We start from the raw sequence: 24,354 nt of genomic DNA, 5'->3' as shown, positions 1-24,354 counted from the left end.
TTATATTCTAAACTCATTTTGCCCTTACTAAACTATTTTTAAAATTAAATATTTGTGGAATCCAGATCATTTTGCTTTATTTGTTATGGTAAATGATTTACATGAATTAAACATCTATTTAAAATCATTCCTACAGCAAGGCAAGTGACATATCGATTGGAAGTCAGTAAGTCTTGGGTTCAGGTCTTTTCTTGACACATCCTGGTTATATGGACAAGTCATTTAAAGGCAAGACTATAAGATGTAGATGGATCTCTAAGGAGAACAGGACTGTACTCACTCACTGGTCAGTTTCCTACACTAACAACATCACAGATCCAGGAAAAAAAAGCTTTATTGTAATCTCTGTCAATAACTAGTTGAAATAGGTCAGAATGTAATAGTTTTAAATGCTTGCCTTTTTTTTTCATTTTTGCTTTCTCTTCTAGTTTTGCATTCATTTTGACTTCTGTTCGATTTATGCCAGTAGGCTGAATACACAAAACTAGCTGATTTAAGAAAGACTCACATACATTAATAATAATTTATTTCTCAGATAAAATGCACTTTCTTTTCAATGTTATTTCATAATCATCATATGTCTAGAACCTTCCAATTATTTTCTAGAAGAAAATAATCACAATGCAAAGGCATGAGGCTTTAGGGCGGTCTAAAATATTTAGACTCTCCCAATTCATTTTTGCTGACCTATATTTTCCAACATTTTTCACCTTCCTCACCTATCTCCAATTTACTTTGAAGTTACTGAATAAAAAAGTATAAGTTCATTTAATTTGATGGATTTCATGGAGTTCTTTGCAAAATATCTCTACTTCATACTCTGAAATATAAATTAACATTTAATTATCTTCATGTTGGTCTACTTACAAATACATATGAGAATTGTAAGATGATCTAAACTGTTGTCTCTGGACACAAGTTAAGACCAACTCCACCAACTATTTTTGCTTCCCTGTCTCCACGAAGAGCTTTAGCTGTACCTTTCTTCTCTTCTCTGACTTCATTTACATGAGAATGTTAAGATTAAAAGAATGTAATTCTATAATGTTCAGTTGTTGGAACTGAACAAAAATCTCATGTTTAGAAAACAGGTTAATATTTATAGATGGTTCAAAAGTTATACAATTCATGATCCATTCTCTCCTTTCCGGTCTTCTGTTACCATCACTGAGGAAGCAAAAGGGGTCACATGGGACTGAAGGTACTTTTGTATTTTCTGTTTCATCTATTATGGTAAAATAATTTTTTTCCTGAACAAATTTTTTAATATATGTGTAAAGAATAACTCAAAATGAAAAAAAATCTACCAATTCAATTTTTAAATTCTTTTGGTGACATAAAAATAAAAACATTTAACTTACTCAAAGAGTGAAATCTAACATGTTTTTTACATAAAAAATTTTTTCAGACATTAGATGAAGACAGTCACATATAGAATGGTTTTAAATATACACGTTACTTACTTATCTTTTATTTCAAAGCGGTCATGAAGCCATCTTTTCATAGACAACTGTTCTTCTGGGACATCTTTTTTGTCTATGCGATCAATGTGAATGTGAACTTTTGGACATTCTTTGCAGAGAAATTCTAAAAAAGACAAATGATCCCCATTTCCATTTTAATAAAATGAATGGAAAATTCATGCTTTTTGGTTCCATACTGATACAGAATAGTGGAAATCTGGTTATTCTACTTCTGTCATAACTTCAGAAAGCATTATATTTAAACTGATGATAGCTTATATTTTTCACTTAATGACAGGAAAATGTAAAATTCCTACAATGATAGTAATATATTAAGCCTGTTTTCACAATGGCGCAGCAAGAAAGACCTTGTGAAAGGTAAACAGTTGAAAAAACTAGTCACCTAGGCCAAAAAGGAAAAAGAAGCTAGAATACAGCAGGACCAATTCTTCTTCTCTTCAGACTCAATCTTCTCTACCTGTTAGTTCATAATACCATCCAAACAAAACTGGGATACTCTTTGAAGTCTCTTTAGAGTTTAGCTCTTTTTCCTCACTCACTGAAATAGAAATTGTTTCGTATACTACTCTAAAATTTCCAAGGAAGATGAAATATAATCTAACATAACTCACAATTATTATTTAATAACTACAATACCTAACCTAGCACTTTTTAGCAACAGCCAGATACACACATATCCCAGGACATTAGAGAAATCTGGAGTTACAGAATCATCATTTGGCTGTGAGGAAAGAGGAAAGAAGAGTTGTGTATGGTAATATTAAAATAGAAAGGGAAGCTGAAAAAAAGGAAAGAAATGTGGCTTTTGAATTTTTTTAAATTATTGTAATTTATTGAGATGGTTTGCCTCAAAGAGAATATGATTATAGAATCCCTTGATGGATGTGTGTTTGAAGAGAACATATATCCTAGGGATTATAAGTCAGTCTGTCAATACGTGTCTATTAAGCATTTACAAAATACTAAGCACTGTACTAAATCCTACATATAGAAAGACAAAAATATGATACATGCCATCAAGAAGTTGACAGTATAAATGAGAGATAAACTCAGAGAGAAGGGAATAGTAGGAAAGGGGAAAGAAAAAGTGGAAAAGGCCTCTTCCAGAAAGTAGAGCTTGAGCTCATTCTTAAAGAAAGAATCAGGGGGCAAAGATGAAGAGGGAGAGCATTTCAGGCATGGAGAAGGCAGGTAATAAAAAGATATGGAGTTGGGAGATAGAGATGGGGGAAGTAATATGTTTTAGATAATCACTTTGGCAGCTGAGCATGGAGATTAGTGTGGGTTAAGACTTGAGCCAGGGAGACTAACCAGACCAAACAGAAGCCTGCACCTGAGTGGCAGCTTAGAGAAGAGATAGGGACATATGCAAGATGTGTTATAAAGGTAAAAATGGTTAAGATTTGGTAACAGATTGGATATCTATGGTTTGAGTATGAGTAAAATGAAGGATGACAATAGGGTTTCAAGTCTAAATAAAAGGGAATACGTAATAGTAGTCCTTAATATTATAGTAAAACATTAGGAAGAGAGGAATTGGGGGGAAATATAAAAGTTCTGTTTTGTACATGTTAAATTTGAGATGTCTATGCGACATGAAGTTTGAGAAGCCTGGTGACAGGTGATGATGTGAAACAGGAGCACAGGAGAGTTGTTAGGGGATGGATGAATAAATCTGACAATCACCTACATAGACATGATAACTAAATCCAAGGGAACTTATGAGAAATCACCAAATGAGATAGTGTAGAGAGAGAAAAGGTTGTTTTGTTCCCTGTCTTATTAATCCCTATACTTGGTATTCAATACTTACAACTTTTAATTAGCTAGATGTATTACTATACTGCAATTAACCCCTTAAGTGGTATCCTAACCATGTAACTGACATCTACATTCTTAACACTTTTTAAGCAGTATGGCATAGACACATATACTATAAGTGATGTATCTTTTTAAATAGGGCATGTGAATGACATGCCTGAAAAATGAGCTTAATTTCCAAGATATGTAACATCAATTCCTATTTGTAGAAATACGAATCACTCTGTAATTGACAAATGACAAAAGGATAAAAATTGGCAGGCTTTTAAAAATCATTTTTTAAATCACTTTTTCCAATTTAAAAGCATCTATTTTGTTTCCCTTCTAAAACCCAATCCCTACAACAAAAGGGATGTATGAGAGTAAACAGAAAAGGAAAAAATCTTTATTAAGTATAATAAGCAAAACACATCCCCACACTGGTCATGTCAAAAAATGTGTCTTATTCTACATCTGGAGATCATTTCATCTCTGTCAGAAGGCAAGTAACATGTTTCACTTCTGGTACTCTGAAATAATGGGTTGTCAAAACTCTGATCACAGTTATTCTTTCAAAATTGTTCATTTTTACAAAATCAGTATTATACAAATTGTTCTCATGTTTCTGCTCACTTCACTCTGCATTTGGTTCATGATGATCAAAATCATCCCAGATTTCTGACACCAATCTTTCATAATTCCTCAGAACACAATATTATTCCGTTACATTAATTTATTATAATTTGTTCTATAATTCTATTTGTTGGGCAACCCAAATAAGTTTCCACTTCTATGCCACTACAAAAAGAGCTACTATAAATATGCTTGTACATACAGATTGTTTTTCCTGTTGCTTGATCTCTTTGAGGTATATATAAGGGTAGTGAAACTATGGCCTCAAATTGGCCCTTTGACTGAATCCAAACTTCACAAAACGAATCCCTTTAACAAAAGGGGAGGTAATTCATTAGTGCAGATAATAAATCACAAGAAGGGAAGACTGGAGAAATATAGACACATACACAAACTTAGAATATTTACAGTACAACTGAATGGGCTATGCCCAGTGTTCTCCAAGTGACCTTACAGGGATGTAGTGATCGATACGTCTTTGATCCTCCTCCCAATTAATTTACACTGGCTGACATATAATCTGAATAGCTATACACTTCAGGTAAAAATATGAGTTAGTAATTGTGAAAGAATTTGAAGGAACAAAGAGAGATGAAAAATAAATGCTTCAGGGCAGAAAAAATATCTCAACTTCAAATCTGTGTAGGAAGATGTAAAATTGCACGTAAGCAATTTACATGCTAATTCTGTGCTTTTCTTGTTAAGGCATATACATTTGTAGGTCTAATAGCTGTTTGATATGACTGAATGAGGTTCATGGTAAATATCAGTAAGATACAATTTAAGGAATTCATATTAACAATAATAGCTTAAAACTGTATTACACACTAAGTTTTTCAAAAATGCTTTCACATTATCATGAGAATATTTAAAAGGCATGCAAAATAGTCTTTGCCCCATAAATGACTAAGTTACTCTAAGGTATGTATTAACATAGAAAATAAAAAGACTGCTATCAATTTCAGTTTAATTTTTAAAATTAATTTTTAATGTATTTGGTAAAACTTATACATCAATGCAAGCTTCCATTAAAAAATAAAATAATATTAGTAAAGTGAGAATATGAGACTCACCAGTCATAGAAGGTGCTTCTTTTCTCTTTCCCATTTGATCCACAGTACCTTCATATGCTACTGTAACATCATAAACTGCATCTAAGTAATTCTTCATACAGTCAAAAGCAACATATGTTGCCTTTACTCTTGGTGTCAAGACATGTTTTAATACTGCAAAGCCTAAAGAAAGAAAAACAAAATTCCACAAAAGTGAAAGGACAAAGAATTAACAAAACTATTCTATGTGCCCCCTATAATGAAACGAGTTGATTTATCTATTATAATTTAAAAAATGAAATTAGTAAGATTTTTATGTAGATGGTTTTTTTTCATTGCCAGAAATAGTCCACATTATGTACTATCTTAAATTTCAACCAACTTCAGGCGCATTTCCTCATTTGCAAAATGGTGGTAACACCCTACCAACATGTTTTTTCTTCTTAAAATCTCTACCTTGATCTTAAATTTCTTCCCAGCTTTTTGTCCACAAACAGAAAAGTTTATATGGGGGAGTGTAGTATAATTTTATAACCTGAGTATAATTTTTGGGGAGTTAATTACCAGAGCCTACAAAAAGTGATGAGCTTTAAAATCAAAGTTTGGGTGGTGCGGGGGGAATAGAAGGAAATGAGGTAGGTAGGAAGAAGGGAGTTGAAATATCACCACTTGTAACAGCATGTGGAAAAAATACTAGATTCTAACCTTGATTCTACTACTTACTAATCGCGTAATCTTCAGCAAGTTCCACAAATAAGGGAACTGACTAGCTTATCTCTAAGATTCCTTCCAGTTATAAACACCTTCATTTGAATCAACTCTTTGGTAGTAATCCATCTGCAGCAATTGTGCTCCTGGGAAAGTTCTCTAATCTAAACTGAAAAGGCTAGCAAAATTTTTCTGCATTCTTAATTTCCAGTATTTGGGGCCAGTAATCTCTTAATGGGTTGGATTAGAGAACTTCTCAGAGCCTTTCCAGGTCTAACAATGTGATTATGACTCTTTCAAATGGTTACTCTGATAAAGTCTTTTGTACCACTTAAATATGAAATTATCTATTACATCTATTTGGCCCTAAATCAGAATAGACCACAGTTTACATCCCAACTCACTGTCCAATTCAATCATCTTCTTATCATTTGTACTACAGTCTGAAGCTGAGGGATTTAATATACTGAGCTCAGAACCCCCTGCTCTAGGGCTGAGTTATCCTGATTGATGAGTGAGTCTATAATTCAAATTACTCACTATATATCTAAACAACCACAGGCCATGTTTCAAGGAATATAATAAACAACAAACTAAAAAACTTTCACTAGAAAATACATAAGTATATATACATAATTATGTGTTTACATAAGTATATATATAATTATGTGTGTGTGTGTGTACTTACAATTTGAAATAAACCTTGAATGTGAAAAAAAAGGTTGAAAACCTAATTCTTTGTAAATGAATTTTACATTTCCCTTGTATTATAAATATGGCTAGATCACTACCTGCTCTCCACCTACTCACTCTACAAGTATACTGAGGCAGAGTGTTTTTTAAATTAACTTACACAGAAACTTGCCCTAATATACAATTAAAATGGAATGCTTTTCCTTGACAAATCAACAAATACTTTTTTAATATCTTCCCATGTACCAGGCACTACAAAAACACAAAGAAAGGCGGAGTTTCTGCCACATTTTAATGGGAAACAAAACATATAAACAATAGTGTGTATCTGTGTGTGTGTGCGTGTGTGTATACACACACACCCAACAAATTGGAACTAATCTCAGAGAGAAGGCACTAATATCGAGGGGAATTGGAAAGAATTTCTTGAAGGTAAGATTTTAACTGAAGGAAATCAGTCAGTAGGTGAAGATAAGGAAAGCTCTCCAGGCATGGGGGAATAGTAAGTGAAAATGCAGTCAAGAAGGAGAGTGTGTTGTGTTAGGAGGCCACTATCATTGGATTACAAAGTACACTGAAGGAAATAATATGTTAGGAAGATTGGAAGGCTATGAAAGGCTTTAAAATATTTGATCCTGGAGATAACTAGGGACAAGTACAGTTTACTGAACAGGAATAATGGTAGGATAAAATGGGAATACTGACTAGTAGTAGTGTTCTCTAGATTAATCAAAGTAGGAAGACCAACTAGTCCAGGAGGAGAGGAAGACCTGCCACAGAGTGGCAGCAGTACCAGAAGAGAAGGACATGTAAGACAGACATTGCAAAAGTGGGGAACTTGGCAACAGATTGGACATGAGGGGTGAGAGAAAATCAAAGATAACTAGGTTGTGAGCCTAGGTGACTGGGTGGTGGTACTTTCAACAATAAAAAGGAAGTTAGGAAGAGGTAAAGGTTTTGGGGAAAATAGAGTGAGTTCAGTTTTGGACATGCTGAAGTTTAAGATATCTATAAGATATCCACTTTGAGATGTCAAATAGGTAATTGGAAGTTAGCAGCAAGAGTAAGGTTGGACAAGTACTGAGAATTTTCTGCATAGAGATGATATCTGAAACCATGGCTACTAATGAGTTCTCTACATAAAACAGAATGGAGGAAGGACAGAGCCTTGGGAAACTCCGTGGTTAATAGCCATTATGGATATGGATATGAAGATTCAGCAAAGGAGGTTCAAAAGGAATAGTCAGACAGGTAAAAGGAAAAACATGGGAACAGTACCAGAAAACCTAGAAGAGGGTATCAAGGAGAAGAGGACATCCATGTCAAACATGTCAAAGGCTAGAGAGGTCAAGGAGGATTGAAAAAAAGCAAAAGATCTGGCACTTAAGAGATCAGAGGTAACCTAGGAGAGCAGTTTCAGTTGAAACTGAGATAGGCATGTTTGCAGGAAGGAGGAAAACAAATAGACAGGGTCAAAGTAAATGAGAGTGGGGACAGTAGAAAGTACAATGTACTAAAGATGAGATGGAATAGGATACTATATTCATGTATAAGGGTTTGCTTTGAAAAGAAGAGCCATGCTTCACATGAAATAGGGGTGAAGGAGGGAGTTGTGCAAAAAGGCATCTGAGTGAAGTGGGATTATGAGTACGGGAAAAGAGGAAACTCCTGGAAAATGGTCTCTTTTGCAGTGGAACATGAAGCAATATTCCCAGTTGAGAGGGCAAGAGAAGGAAAGCCATAAGAGGTTTAGCGAAGGATGAAAAAGTGCTATGCATGGAGTCAGATAGCTAATTGATTAGGGAAGTATAAATGTATTACCTTGATGCAGTTAGGTCACAGTTGAGATTATATAACAAAATTTTAGAGGACCTATTTATTAAAATTTTTTGATTTTCTCTAGCACTCAATACTAATAAGAATAAAAGCACATTTCCCAATAAATAAATGGTCAAAGGATCTGAACAGGCAGTTTTCAGAGGAAGAAATTAAGGCTATCTATAGTCATATAAAAAAATGCTCTAAATCACTACTGATTAGATGCAAATCAAAACAACTCGAGGTACCACATCACACTTATCAGACTGGCAAAACAGGAAGATGATAAATGTTGGAAAAGATGTAGGTTGGAACACTAATTCATTGTTGGTGGAGCTGTGAGCTTATCCAACCATTCTGGAGAGCAATTTGGAACTATGCCCAAAGAGCTACAAAAATGTGCATACCTTTGACCCAGTAAAATCGCTTTCAGGACTGTATCCCAAAAAGGTCATAAAAATAGGAAAAGGACGCACATGTGCAAAAATACTTATAGAAGCTCTTTTTGTGGTGGACAAGAATTGGAAATCAAGGGAATGCTCATCAATTGGGGAGTGGCTGAACAAATTGTGGTATATGAATGTAATGGAATACTATTGTGCTATAAGAAATGACAAAGTCAGACTTCAGAAAAATCTGGAAAGACTTATATGAACTAATGCTGAGTGAAATCAGCAGAACTAGGAGAACATTACACACAGTAACAGCCACAGTATGCAAGGACTGTTTCCGATAGACTTAGCCCTTCACAGCAATCCAAGGACCTAAAACCTTCCCAAGGGACTCTTGAGGCAAACTGCCATCCACATTCAGAGAAAGAAGTGTGGAATCAGAATGCAAAACGATGCAGACTATTTCTCTTGTGCTATGTTTTGTTTTGGCTTGGTTTTTCTCACGGTTTCTCCCATTTGTTTTAATTCTTTGCAGCATAACTAATGAGACAATGTGTTTAATAGGAATGCATGTATAGAATTCATATAAGATCACATGCTATCTCAGGGAGGGAGGGGAAAAGGAGGGGGAGAAAATTAAAGACTTATGGAAGTGATTGCTAAAAACTGAAAACAAATAAATTAATAAGAAATTTTTTTAAAAAAACAGTAAAGGTAAAGAATGATGGGAGTAATCCAAGGCTGCAGTTTGGGAAGATAAGATCAAGGATAACAGAGCAAAGGAGTACAAAGTGGGGAGTTGAACATGGGGTCAAGACAAGGAAGAGTGGAAAGTATATCCAGTGCAGAGCTAATAACCCAGGAAAGAACTTGAGAAGCTTGGAGGTCATGGTTAGGATGAACAGGGTTATGACACAGGGAAAGATGAAAAGATAACATGATCAGAAAAAGAATAAAAGAATTTTCTTGTGAAGCAATGAGTTCCCATTACTGAAGTTATTCAATCAGGAGTATGGATACCACTTGTTTGAAGATGTTTTAGAAGAGATTCCTACATTAGGGAAGAGGTTGGACTAGATGACTCCTGCAAACCCTGAGCATGAAGGCATCTGAGAGGTCCTTTAATCCAATTCATCCATTTCACAGATAAGGAAAAGGGAGAAATACAGAGAATTATCTAAGGTCACTCAGGTACTGAAAAAGTTAGGACTAGAACCCAGGGTTTCTGATTCCATTGCTCATTCTACACTATCCATGTCTTCTTCTGATCAAATTTCATTGTTAAAATGCTACAATGATAATTGATATTTTTTAAATGAATGTGTTGATTGTAAACTATGTACAAAGCACCAGAGATAAAAAGGCAAATGAAAAACTGACTTACTCTTGAAGAGCTTATATTCTTTGCAAAGAATGGCAATATTTACCACACAAGTAAGTACATATACTATAATCCGAGCTAAGAAAGATCACTAAATTAGAGGGAATAAAGAAAGGATTCCTATATGTGGTGGCAAGGAGCCAGTGTATTCTAGGCATGCAGAACAGACTGTGCAAAGGCACAGAGATAGGAGAAAGAAGGCTGAGTTACATGGAACAGCAAACAGTACAACTTGGTTGGAATACAGCGTATGCCAACACGTACAATAAATCTGGAAACAGAATGGAACCAAAATGTGAAGGGCTCTAAACATCAAGCTAAGGACTTTGAAGATTCTTCAAAAGGGAGTGACATATTTAGAGCTAGGGTTTAAGATTATTTTAGCAGCTATGTAAAAGATGGGTTAGAAAAAGAGATTGGAAGAAGGCTAACCAATTAGGAAGCTACTGTCACAAAACTGATAAATCTTTAGCTAATCTTATTAAAAAGAAGAGGAAGGAAAATTGGATTACCAAAATATAAAATAAACAAGGTAAAATCACTACAGAAAATTAAAAGAATTAATAGAATCTACAACAGATAAGCATGTCAGCAAAACTTAAATTTAAAAGAAATGAAAGTTTATGTGAACATAGAATTGCTAAATAAATGCTTTTCTCATTCATTTGTCTTTTAAAAAAATAATCAAATTAAATAACACAAAAGAGACCCCATAATTCATTTTCAAAAAGAACTTAAAATTATCTATAAAGAAATTAGCTATAAAAGAACTACCAAAGGAAATACCTGGTGCCAATGGAGTTAAAGATGAACTCTATCAGAAACTTTTAAAATTAATATTTACATGACACAAATTGTTTTAAAAATTAATATAGAAAAATTTATACCAAACTCCTTTATACTAGAAATAGTCCTGATATATAAACTAGGGAACGGTAAAGCAAAAGAAAAAAATTATAAGTTGATGATAATAATAAATGACTCAAAAATAATAAGAGCAAAAATTAGCGATGTTTTTAAAATTCACTACAGTCAAATTGGATTTATATAAGAATTTTAAGTATGGTTCATCAGTACAAAAAGCATTAAATGGTCATAAACAGAAACAGGATGTGTGATTTCATTAGTATAGAGAACTTCCTGGGTGAGAAAATCTCTACCAATGCAAGCCAGTATCTTTTTCTGTAATTTATAGTCATAAAGAGCACTGACATCAAGTGACTTGCCCAGGGCCATGAAAAGAAAGGAACTAAACTCAAGTCTTCCTGACAATGAAGTCAGTTCTCTACCCATCATGCTCCATTGCATCTCAACATGATCAACACAATCATCAAAAACAAAACAAAACAAAAAATCTCAGATCACATTATCAATTGACACAGGAGCTATCAGAAGAGTCTAGATGAATTGAGAAGGTCTAAGTGCTTATCACCTAAGAATGACATACTGCACTGTTCAGTGTGAATCAAGCACCTCATTCTTCTATGATTAAAGCTTTTTGACTTGAAATTCTTCTAGAAATATATAGAGAAGTTTTTAACTAACAAAAGACAATCATCACATCTTAAGCCTCAAGAGATGATGAAGCTGAAGGCATCTTATGACTATCTAGTATAAACCTCCCATTTTACACAAATGGGGAAACTAGGGTCCCAAGAATACTAGCATAATTTTCAGACTGGCATCAACACTTTCTTTACCATTTCATTAAAAATTCTACTCTAATTTTAAGGACCATTTTTAGGTATTAAGTGTAATTGTCTTTATTTTGCAGATGAGGACACTAAGACTCAAAGAGATTAGGTAACTAGACAAAGGAGATATATACATATTCATGTATGCATATGTAAATATGTATATAAACACATATAAACACATATACATTCATACACATATATGTACGTATACGTATATATGAAGGACCTAAACTGAAAATCTCATTTTTCCAATTGGACAAATTGTCCTTTAACATTTGATTATTTTACTAATGATAACAAAAGCTGATAATAAAATTTTGAGGTTTATTAAACATGTTACATGATTATCTCATCCAAACCTCATAACAACACTTTAAAGTAGGCATTGTACAAATATTATTCCCATTTAACAAATGGGACAACTGATGGGCCAAGAAAAAAAATAATCAGCCAGCGGTCACATAGCTAAAAATTTTTAGAAGGGAATCAAATCCAGGTCTTTTCTGTTTCATAATTCAACATTCTATCCATCACATGGTATTCTTCACAAGGAGAAAAGACAAGAAGCATACTTAGAAAATGTTAACTTTACTTTCTGTAGCTACTACTTCCCTTTAGGAAAACTAATTGCATAGAGATCAGCAATAAGATAGTGGGATTTCCCTGTAAAAAGCATTTTTATAATGGAGAGAGGTTGGTGTGCAAAACAAAATATTTCCCCCAAGCAATATATTTGATTTAAATTCTAGGAACTGGTTCATTTTCTGTCAAAGGATTCAAATGATTATGAAATTATTAACTTAATTAGGTAAAAGTTTTTCCTTCTGGGGCTACTGAATCTTATCCAGTTTGGAAATCCAAAGGTTGAAAACAACATTTTTCTATAAAGCTGAAGGGAAGTGGCTTCTTGCTGAGATCTATAAAAGCAAGCATATTTTTTTAAAATCCTGCAATAAAGCCCTGCAAATGAAATTTGTAGCTGAACATTTTGCAGAGGGACAAGAACAAAATCTAATGGGATGGCACAATATATGTAAAGGACTCAGTTGATAAATCTAATACACTAAAACAATATTTGCCTTCACAAGGAAATATACTTTTATATTTCTGCCTTTTAATACCCCCCTCAATATAGACTACTATATTGCAAACTTGCAAACAAGTATTTGTCACCTATGAAGTAATCCTACACACCAGGGACACATATACTAAAAAATCAGTTCCTGACCTTATGGATCTTACATTTCATTTACCTTCCTAGTTCTGTAAATTAAGTACTATTCCCTACATTGCCTCTTTAGATACCCTTTGCGCTCTAGCAGATAATAATCTGTTGTTCAGTCATTTCAATCATGCCCAACTCTTCATGACCCCATCTGGGGGTTTTCTTGGCAGAGACACTAGAGTGGTTTGGCATTTTCTTTTCCAGCTCTCTTTACAGATGAGGCACCTGAAGCAAACAGGGTTAAGGGATTTGTCCAGGGTCACATAATAAGTAAGGCTGGATATGAACTCAGGTCCTCCCGACTCCAAGCTTGGCACTCTTTCCACTACACTACCCAGCTTCCAGCTAAAAATCTAGCTAAATAGTATTCTCTATTCATTTGTCACAGCCCTCTACAATGAACTTACTTCTGTGTTATTTTTTTTTATTTTTATATCCCCAGCAAGTTTTGGACACAGAGGGTGCTTAAGAAACACTTGCTGATTTTAAAATGAAACCTTATTAACGCATTTTTAAATAACACTGTTTTGACGGCCAGAAAGAAGAACAACCAGGATAAGATTTGAAAGTTACAGGTTGAATTTCATTCTATACTTAAAAAGAAAAGCAAACTACTTTACAGAAATCTGCAGTTTTATGTATAATTCTCTTTTTCTGTTCTATCGCATAAATAAAAATGCATATATTATTGAGCAAGCTCAGAACAAAAAATAGATTTGGAAAAAGAAGATACCAGAAGGCAGAAAAAAAACAAATAATTTCCTTTTACTACCTAAAACAATTTCTTGTTTCTTTGGCTTAGTAATGTGATAAACGTACAGTATATTAGGTAGCCCAAAGACTACATTTTCAATTAATAAGATAAATATACTATTTCATATCTAATAGTTAAAAATAAATAAGTGCCTAGTGGGGAGTTTGTTATATGTAATTCTATTTGGGAGGGCATGACTTTAGATAAGTTTATATATACTCGAGTTTTTTTACATAAGTTCATATATGCTCGAGTTTTTATCTTGTTTCAGACACTGAATTATGCAAATCTCTCACCCTTTCCTCATCTATAAAATGAACAGAACAGTAGCACCTACTTCACAAGGTGGTTGTGAGAATCAGTTAAGGTAACATATTTAAAGCACATTGCAAATTTTAAAGTATTATATATAAATTTCAGCTATTATTATTTACAGTTATGTGATATTAACTCCAACCCTACTACAGAATCTTCTCATATAATTTAATAACTTGAATTTTTAAAAGACTAGAATACAAGCAAATATCCTTAATATAAAAAATAAAATTTTTTAGTGTTCTAGTTACTATTTTAATAGTTTTTAAGTGATTCAGGGTCATGATTAAAAAATCAACATATTACTATAGTTAAATAACATTCTTTTATTCCCTCTCGCTGAAATTATTCCCCTCCCTCCTCCAATTTTACTTATGAATGAATGAAAAAGCATTCCTCACCTAGTGATCCAACCTATAAGAGTTGAACCTCTCCATATCTGGCTAGGTGGGGCCTCAGACAGAAGATAAAAGTTTATCAATGAGACCATACTTTAAAACTTTCCAGGTTGATAGAAGCTGCCAGAACTTGCATTTCACTGGCAAAGCCTTTGAGAACCCAGGGTCACCTCCATGCCACAATGGGGCATCAGAGTAGGACTTCTGTGGAAGCAGAAAACTTTACATCACAAGGCACTAGAAGCAAGCCAAACAGTAGAGAACATCTACTCTCCTTTGTAGTAGATATAAGAAATACTACTTAAGGTTTCTTTTTTCTCCTCTTCATCAGACAGAATGAGAAATGCTTATTTTCTAGTCTAGGAATTGCAGTTGGATGAACAATATGAAGAGCTGATCTGTGACAGACAGCAAGTGTGTGTGTGTGTGTGTGTGTGTGTGTGTGTGTGTGTGTGTATGTGTGTGTATGTGTGTGTCCACCTCTCTGTCTGTCTGGTATAAACATTGCAAATATATGAGTTGGGCTCAAAATTGAAAAGGTGGAGAGCTGGTCCTAGATTGCCTTTGGAAAATTGCAATGGTCTTTTAATGGTCTCAAACTTCTACTTGAAATAAATGTCCACCTTTTTAATGTTAGTATCCTTCAAGTGATAATGGATGACTGCTTACTGTGGAATATCACAGTTTCCAAAGAATTGGAGATGACTGCCACCCAGAGGCCAATACAGTGGTGTTTGGTGGTTGAGAGTTGGCTAAAACATATTACAAACAATAACTTATGAAGAAGCAGGATAATGGACCCTATCAAAGAAACGTATAAGCATAAAAGAAGATGGAGTACAATGTGGTAAAAGGTGATGGATAACTAGGTTTACCCTAATGGCATCTTTGCAACGTCTAGAGAAAGCAAGAAGAGTCTCCAACATGTTCAGTGGACCACATAAGATGGACAAACATGAATGGGTTGCTAAAAAAAAAAATTATGATTCTCTTTTAAAGATGCAACTAAGAACGAAAAGAATCACTGTTTACATGAAGTTAAATGTAATAGTATGCTAAATCAGAGAACAAAAGTAATATTTAATAGAAAATTAGAACTTCATATAAAAATTAATCTGTAAACTATGTATATACAACAATGACAAATAACAAGTAAAGTTAGCATAGATTTTGAAAAACATCATTAGTTAATTCCCAAGGCCCATTTTCTTCATTTACAATAAAATTTTAAAATAACTACAATAAGGCTACTAGTTACATTTTCTTAATCCATGAAATGCAAAATTAGCCTTTATAGTATCTGACTCATCATTAAAGACTTAAAGTCTTCATAACATGTATGTGTTAAATAGAACAAATTTAGTAAAAAACTAAGATTATGAACAATGTTGAGTGCTCCTGGCATAATGATCAAAAAAAATTTCATTTTAAAATGGAAATTTCACACTAAATCAAGATCTAATCTTGTTTAATAATCACACAAAATATAAACTGGTCAGTGGCATTCAAAAAAAGAAACTGAAGGGAATAACATCTTAGAATTTAAGTGTGTACAGAGCAGTACATATGTATAAGAATATATACACATTCAAAGAAATTAACAAAATCAGAAGGAAAAGATGAAACTTATGAACTTATGAAAACTTATGTCTAAGTTTTATCAACTCTATTCAAGAAAAATTAATAGATGGACTAGTGTTCCTTTGTTTTTATTTTCAACTAACAGTTTGCCTGTGATCTCAGAAGAAAAAAACAAAACAGGACATTTTTTTTAGATTACACTGTTCAGAAAGTTTAACTTTCTTTGTTCACAGTGAGGGAAAAAATTCAACTTGACATTCACACTGAAAATAGGTCACCCAATAAATAAACTGGAAGTTAAGAATTTCAACAACCTAGTACTTAAAACTTAACCCTTACAGGCAAATTGCTTATATAATTTCCTTTGAAGGTTTCTTACAGAATTCTACCTTTTATAGAAAAAAAGTACATGATCAAATAAAAATAACCATAAGCCTAGAATTCAAAAATAAACTTGTGCCCTAGACTCTGACAATAAAAAGCATTGTGACTCCTAGAAAGTTCCAACCTACTTGGTTCCATATCTCTTAAAAGACATTGTTCCTAAATGTTTCACATGGGTGTTATAAAAATTAGAGCATTATAGGGTACATTAGGAAATAGTTATTATTAAAATAATATAAAAAGGTAAACCACATCCATCCATCTTTTAATACTTAGTAACAAAAACCCAGCTCTCCTCTAAACTTTTCAATTTCTGTTAGGAGCACCATTATTCTTTCAGTCACCCAAGTTCAAAACTTGAGTCTTCCCTCTCAGGGTCTCCTCTCCCTCCTGAAACTCCATATCCAAGAAGTCAATCAAATCTTATCAATTCTTCCTCCACATCATTTCTCCTATCTGTCCACCTACAGAGACTCTACATCTTAGAGTTTAGACAAGATATGATAAGGGCCAACTAGAATAGAGGCTGTGTGTAACAGAAGGGAACAGATGGAAGAAATGGTATGGAAATGGAATAACCTCATAATTGGACATTTTCTCCACCTTCTCTTACTCTATTCTCCATATAGCTACCAAATCAATAATCCTATAAAATACATCGATTTTATCTACTCAATTTTTAGTGGCTTCCTATTCCTTCTAGGATAAAATATACAATCCTCAATCTGATATTTAAAATCCTTCACAATCTATTCCCCACTTACTTTCTAAACTTATTTTATAAGACTACCTTGAATGCATTCTTTATTCTAGCCAAACTGTACTGCTAGTTGTGTCCTGAACTTGACATGTCATCGATCACTGACCATTATAACTATTAGAAACTCAGAAAGTCCTAAATAGAATTCATTAACTTTTCCCCTAAATCCATACCTCCTCCTACTTGTCTATCAAAGTTATTCCTATTCTTCTAGTCATCCAGTTTAGCAACCAGAGACATCCTTACCTCTTTACTCTCCATCACTCCATCAAGGCCAACTTAATTGCCAAGTCATATTTATTCTGCTCCTCTAATATCTCTTGCATACACTTCCTTCTCTTCTTATACCACAATCACCCTATGTCAGTCCCTTCATTAAATTTTACATGGACTACTAAAATAACTGCTTAATCTATTTCTTCCTCTAGTTATTTCCCTCTAAAATTCATTATCCAAACAAGTACAAATTGATATTCTTATAACACAGGCTCAATCATCCTTCTAAGACAAAATATATTACTTCTAGAATAAAATACAAAATCATTTCTTTGGCATATAAAGCCTATCATAAATTAGGCTACACAAACCATCCTTCTAGTAAAATTTTATCTCTTTCACACACCATTCTAGTCAAATTTGCCTATTTTCCCTATTGCAAATTTCCCTATGCAAAATATTTCACTTTCTATTTGCTTCTAGTTAAGGCAACGGATATAAAACTAGAACTGAATTCAACACGTCCTGAGTTGAATCCATCCTCAGACACTTTTTAGTTGTGTGAATGTGGGCAAGTCATTTAATCTCTGCCTCAGGTTCCTCATCTGTAAAATGTGGAAAATAGAAGTACCTAATTTCAAGGGATGTTGTGAGAATAAAATGATATATATGTAAACCACTTAGCAAACCTTAAAAGTACTATATAAATGCTAACAGATAATGATGATGATGATGATGATGTCATCTTTACATAATGGAATGATCTCCCTCCCTCACATCCACTTGTTGTAACTGCTAACATCCATAAGGGTAAAGATCAAGCAATATCTCTGCTCTACCAGATGATTACTACAGTTCCCTTTTCCCTTTATGTACATTTTCTTTTTCACAACAGAACATAAGCTCATTCCTTTAAATGAATAGCTGTTTCCCTTTTTGTCCTAACAATGCCTGGTATATGGTTAGCACTTAAGAAATGCATGTTGAATTGAATATGTACATAAGAGGCAGTATAATCAAACTCTTGGCATCAAGAGTTACTGTAACATGGTCTAATTCCACTTACATCCAATTTCTTGGCTGTATGTTAGAGACACCGGAGAACACATAAGAAAAAACAATATAGTTTAAAAAGAAAGGATATGTGTGTGTGCATGCACATGAGCATGCATGATCAAAGAATTTAATTCATGAGCGAATGCAATGTATGAACTATCAGAACACTGTTAAAAACTCAATTCTGTAATTAAACACTGAAATTTTAAATTTCAACTTACCCTGTTCAGCAGCATATATCTGACTAGCTGAAATAACTTTTGTTAGCTCTGGATTGTACCTTGTTCCCTCTGGAAAAATCACAAGATACATCTGTGAAAGAAATATATATGTATATATTATATATTATATATATATATTTATGTTATTTTAAACAAAGAAAATATATCAACCCATTCAGACCTAACAGAACTTTTTAAAATAAAAACTTGTCTTCTACATATAATCTGAATTTTAAATAGGGTAGTAAAAGCACACACAAATAGACCCAACAAAGACTGAAAAATAATATAAAGTACATTACATATCATGAATTCTTTGTCAGGATAGCTGAGGGCTTAACATTTCCAATTTCATTATTAACTCAAAATTTAACTATGAAATAGTGTCACACTATCATTTTTAGACTGATTTTTAAATGTTTAATATTTTTTAAAAATCAGTACCAATACATAAAAAATATCTGAATGCAATATAAGAGTGATATTCACTTTACAGAGAGTTAACCTAGGATACCAACTAAATAAAAAGCTCTCCTAGAGCACTTAAAATAATTCAATTTACACATAAATTTTCAGGAAGAAATCTAGTAGCCAGAAATAGGTATATTTTCAAGTGAAGAAGCCAGACAAGAAATCATTACTGGATGTTAGTGGAGTAGTCAATTATCCTAATCTTCAGTCTTTTCCTTTTAGACAGAGGTGAAGAAATAAAAAAGGCTAGAGAGGGGAAGCTCAGATTTCTTTTAACCCCTAATCTAATTTGAGACATGGAAAAGCTACAAAAACTATACTGGCTTAGGGACATGGCTTAAGACACAAAATAGGTCAAAAACAGAGAATCCATGCCAGTTCTTTTCAATTTACCAGCATTCACAGCACACATAAATCATAGGAACAAAGAAATGGAAGAGAGCTCATATGATACATTTTGTTCCTTTCATCATCTGGGACATTTGAAAAAGGATACAGGATAGCTGCTCATTAGTCAAACACTTTTCTTTATCAGATTCTCTTTAAAATCAAGATCCATGCTTTATTAAAGGGATAGGACTACATGAAAAATTTAGAATTTGAAGTTTATTTGGCTAGACTACCTAGACAAAAATTGGACTGTGCAGTCATATAATGTACTATTAAAAAGAGGTAGAGTTGAAAATAAATTGAAATATGGCAAGGACCTAGGAAATACCACGGAATTCTTATTTAAGGGAGATAGGGAGAATTGAAAAGGATAATGAACTCCTATTTGATAGGTCTCATTAGCCCTGTCTTCTTCAGAACCAAATTTCTGTATTTCTTTAGATGACTTATGCTCTCTACAAATGATTTTTCCATCCAAAAGATTTTCGACCCCAGTTCAACTAGGTCATAATCCATATAATAATACATCTTCCAGATACTACACAGAAAAAAGTCACACACTTTGCTGTAGTAGTCCAAAATATTTAATTATCTCCAAACCAGAAGTAAAAGGCAAGATCTCTTAGTTCTGAGATAGATGTGTAGGAAGGCAACCAATTAAATGCTTGCATAGAACAAAGGAAGAAAGGCCACTGCTGGTTATATACTTCCTCCACCCTCCAATACTGGTAAAACATGTAGGAGATAATAAAGAAAAAAACATGTATAGGTTCACAAAAATCACAAAACATCAGAGCCTACCCAATCAAAATCAAGCCTACCCAAACAAAAATCCTTTAAGCTTTGTTGAATAATTAATAACTGAGGAAATACGAGTCATATGATTTATTAGCAAAACAGGCATAATAAACGGGTTGGACTCTCCAGTTAGTTCAAAAACCCTGAATGTAGAACTGAGATGGATTTTTTTTATGCATTAAAAACAATTAATCAAATAAGACCAATTAATTAAAAGAAAACAATTAAGCAGGATACAAAATTAAGCAATCGTTTCTAACTAGAAGAAAGATTAGGGACTTTCCAAGTTGGGAAAGCAAAAGAGAACAGGTACAACTTCCTGAAATCAGAAAAAGAGATGTAGCTCCACCCCCAAGTATCTATATTCAATCAAAGGAACATGGAAACAATAACTAACTGACCAGAACAGAGCCAGTTTTGTTGCTTGAGATATGTAGCTGTGAGAAAACTCCTTGTGTAAATTCTTGGGTCTGACTTTCTAGTCTGCATATCCTAGGTTCTTAGTTAAGGGTCTCTAAGCAACCTCTAAGTGAGGTGGTTCAGCTTCTCAGTCCCTCAGGGAAAGTATTTTCACACTTTCCACAACTGAATAATTTTTTCTCACAAGATGAAAATTAAACTAGACCCAAAACTGAATAGAAAGGGAACTGAGATAGCTCCAGAATTGAATTACAAAACGGAGTTTGTGTGGTTCATGCTATGCCCACACTATCCACATTAGTGGTCACCAAACCTTTGCTTAAAAGTAACCCATAATTTCATGAAGTACATTCCATTTTTGAAATAGTTCTATTTCTTAAATACCAAGTCTAAATTTGCCTCTTTGTAACTTCCATATATTGATTTTACTTATTCCCTCTGAGATCAAAAACAGGAAGTCTTATCAGTCTTCCACCAGACTTCAAATACTTGAAGACTATTGTGTCCTCACCTTATTTTCTTGTCTTCTCTTTTCTAGATTAAACAGTCTGAATGCCTTAAACTGACACTCACATGGCATGGACTTAAGGCTTCTCACTATATTGTTGTTCTCCTTTAGACACTCTTTAGTTCATTACCCTTCCTAAAAGGTTGTATCCAGGTAAACATGATAGTCCACATATAATCTGAGCCTGGCAGAATACAGCATACAGAATATGCTCTATACAGACAGAATACAGAGTCCTACATATTTCTTTTAATATAGCCTATGATTATGTTAGCTTTCTTAGTTGCCATAACTTATGGCAGACTCTTAATGAATGTGTAGTTCACTAATATCCCCAGACCTTAAAAGGTTTGTCTAGTCAAACCATATGACCTTATATTTGATGTGATTTTTTAAAAATGAAGGTGTAAAACATTGTAATTATCTCCACTTTAGGTCTTTTTGCTTTTGAAATCCTAACTTTGAAATCCAACATGTTAGCTATCCTTCTTAATTCTGGGTCATCCACAAATTTAATTAGCACATCATCTATTCCTTTGCATAAGTCACTGATAAACTGAAACTGGATAAATAGAATATATTTGGAGCAAAAGTAATCAGCATCAACTATGTCTAACAGTATATGTGATGTTCTATATCCATATTCCTCTATCTCTCCAATGAAGAAGGGAGATACATTTTCTCAAACCTGGGACATTGTAATTACATGCATTTAGTTCCAATACGGCAGTCAACCAGTAATCCCCTTTCCAAGTTTACCTTAGACCACTGATAACTCTTCTTCAGATCTGGACATTCAAACAGTTGAACAAATCAGAGGTTCTCAGATTAGTGTTTGTGAACCTTTAAAAACATATATTTTGCTATTTCAAAATAATTGTCCTCCTTTGTAATTCTATGTATTTTATTTTATGAATCTTAAACGTTATTCTAAGGAGGGGCCCACAGGTTTTTACAGATTGACAAAGGGGTCCAGCCCATCTCTACATTTTCTATGAGAATAGTCTGAGAAACACTTTAAATAGTTTATTACATGAGCAGAAACAGAACTATTTATACAATAGAATTGAAAAGATAAACAACTCTAAGAGAGTTGTCTTTACAAACTTTTGAATGTTGATCAAAGCAGTGGCGAACTGCTTTCAGAGCACCCATGATAAAACATCCTGAGAGAGAGATAATATAGACTCAGGGTATAGTCTGGGACATATATTTTAGGAAATGGTCATTGAAGGAATTAGTTTTTATTGACTATGTATATTCGTCACAAGGGTTTTGTTTTTACTTTTTCCAATATGGAACAGAGGTAGAGAGAGAATATTTCTGTTCAAAGATAAAATTAAAAATGTTTTATTAAGGGGCGGAGCCAAGATGGCGAAGTAGAAAGACGCACATACACACAGCTCCGAACCCACAAACCACAGAACGGCTAGAGGGGACCAACCCAGGGAGAATTCTGCACCCAGAGACCACGGAATATTGGAGCGAGGGAGATTTCTGCTCCGGAGAGACCTCCAAACCTCTCACGGGGGGTCCTTCGCGCCGTGGACTGGGCGCCGGGACGGGGAGCAGAGGGCAGCCCTGCCGCAGCAGCGACACCGTGAGGAAAAGATCCGAGCAGGCTACGGGGACGGGATCTCCAGCGGCCACGCGGGTCCCTCCACCCACAGAGGGACCTGCAAACCTCTCGCAAAAGGTCCATCGCACTGCAGACGCGGAGCCCAGCCCGGACTTGCGGTGGCGGGGCGGCCGCGGCTCCGAGAAGTACAGATGCGAGAAGGCTCCAGAGACGGGATCTCCAGCGGCACAAGCCCCCCCACCAACAGGTGACTGACGGGGGTAGGTGAGAGAGTGTCTTTGGCGGGTCGAGAGGGGAGTGGGGTGCCCCCATGGCTTGGGCCCCCCCGGGAGATAGAAGCTGAGAGGCGGCTGCAGACAGGGGCTCCCCAAACGGGCAGGAGCCTGGATCCATTGTGGAAGGTCTGTGCATAAACCCCCAGAGGGAACTGAGCCAGAGAGGCGGCCCTGCCCCTGACCACCTGAACTTAATTCTCATACTGAATAGCAGCCCTGCCCCCGCCAAAAATCCTAAGGCGGGAAGCAGCATTTGAATCTCAGTTCCCAAACGCTGGCTGGGAGGACCAGGAGGCGAGGAGGGTGTGAGGAGAACATTCAGAGGTCAGGTCACTGGCTGGGGAGAATGCCCAGAAAAGGGAAAAGAGATAAAACTATTGAAGGGTACTTTCTCGGAGAAAAGACACTTCCTCCCTTCCTTTCTGATGGGGAGGAACAATGCTTGCCATCAGGCAAAGACACAGAAATCGAGGATTCTGTGTCCCAGCCCACCCAATGGGCTCGGGCCATGGAAGAGCTCAAGAGGAATTTTGAAAATCAAGTTAGAGAGGTGGAGGAAAGACTGGGAAGAGAAATGAGAGGGATGAGGGAGAAGCATGAAAAGCAGATCAGCTCCCTGCTAAAGGAGAACCAAAAAAATCTTGAAGAAATTGGCACCTTGAGAACGAGCCTAACTCAGTTGGCAAGGGAGGTGCAAGGGGCCAATGAGGAGAAGAATGCTTTCAAAAGCAGAATTAACCAAATGGAAAAGGAGATTCAAAAGCTCACTGAAGAAAATAGATCTTTCAAAACTGGAATGGTACAGATGGACGCTAAGGACTTTATGAGAAAGACAGATATCACAGAACATAGCGTGCAGATTCGAAAAATGGAAGATAATGTGAAATATCTTATTGGAAAAACAACTGACCTGGAAAATAGAATCAGGAGAGACAATGTAAAAATTCTGGGACTACCTGAAAACCATGATCAAAAGAAGAGCCTAGACATCATCTTCCATGAAATTATCAAGGAAAACTGCCCTGAGATTCTAGAACCAGAGGGCAAAATAAATATTCAAGGAATCCACAGAACACCGCATGAAAGAGATCCAAAAAGAGAAACTCCTAGGAGCATTGTGGCCAAATTACAGAATTCCCAGGTGAAAGAGAAAATATTGCAAGCAGCTAGAAAGAAACAATTCAAGTATTGTGGAAATACAATCAGGATAACACAAGATCTAGCTCCCTCTACATTAAGGGATCGAAGGGAATGGAATAGGATATTCCAGAAGTCAAAGGAACTAGGACTAAAACCAAGAATCACCTACCCAGCAAAACTGAGTATAATACTTCAGGAGAAAAAA

At 34.8% G+C, this 24,354-nt stretch overlaps 1 protein-coding gene across 2 annotated transcripts in view; it reads right to left on the bottom strand.

Moving 5' to 3' along the window:
• Positions 1 to 24,354, bottom strand: part of AGPAT5 (1-acylglycerol-3-phosphate O-acyltransferase 5) — a 74,856-nt gene that overhangs the window by 12,758 nt on the left and 37,744 nt on the right. For both annotated transcript variants that reach the window (XM_072634381.1, XM_072634379.1), the window contains 3 exons: positions 18,569 to 18,659; positions 4,991 to 5,152; positions 1,464 to 1,587 (listed from right to left, as the gene is read on the bottom strand). In XM_072634381.1, the coding sequence (XP_072490482.1) occupies positions 1,464 to 1,587; positions 4,991 to 5,152; positions 18,569 to 18,659 (377 nt within the window). The remainder of the gene's footprint in view (positions 1 to 1,463; positions 1,588 to 4,990; positions 5,153 to 18,568; positions 18,660 to 24,354) is intronic.

The sequence above is a fragment of the Notamacropus eugenii genome, chromosome 1 (genome assembly GCF_028372415.1).
Source record: "Notamacropus eugenii isolate mMacEug1 chromosome 1, mMacEug1.pri_v2, whole genome shotgun sequence".
NCBI classification, from domain to species: domain Eukaryota; kingdom Metazoa; phylum Chordata; class Mammalia; order Diprotodontia; family Macropodidae; genus Notamacropus; species Notamacropus eugenii.
Note: the sequence above shows the minus strand (reverse complement) of the source record. Positions and strands in the feature narration are given on the sequence as shown.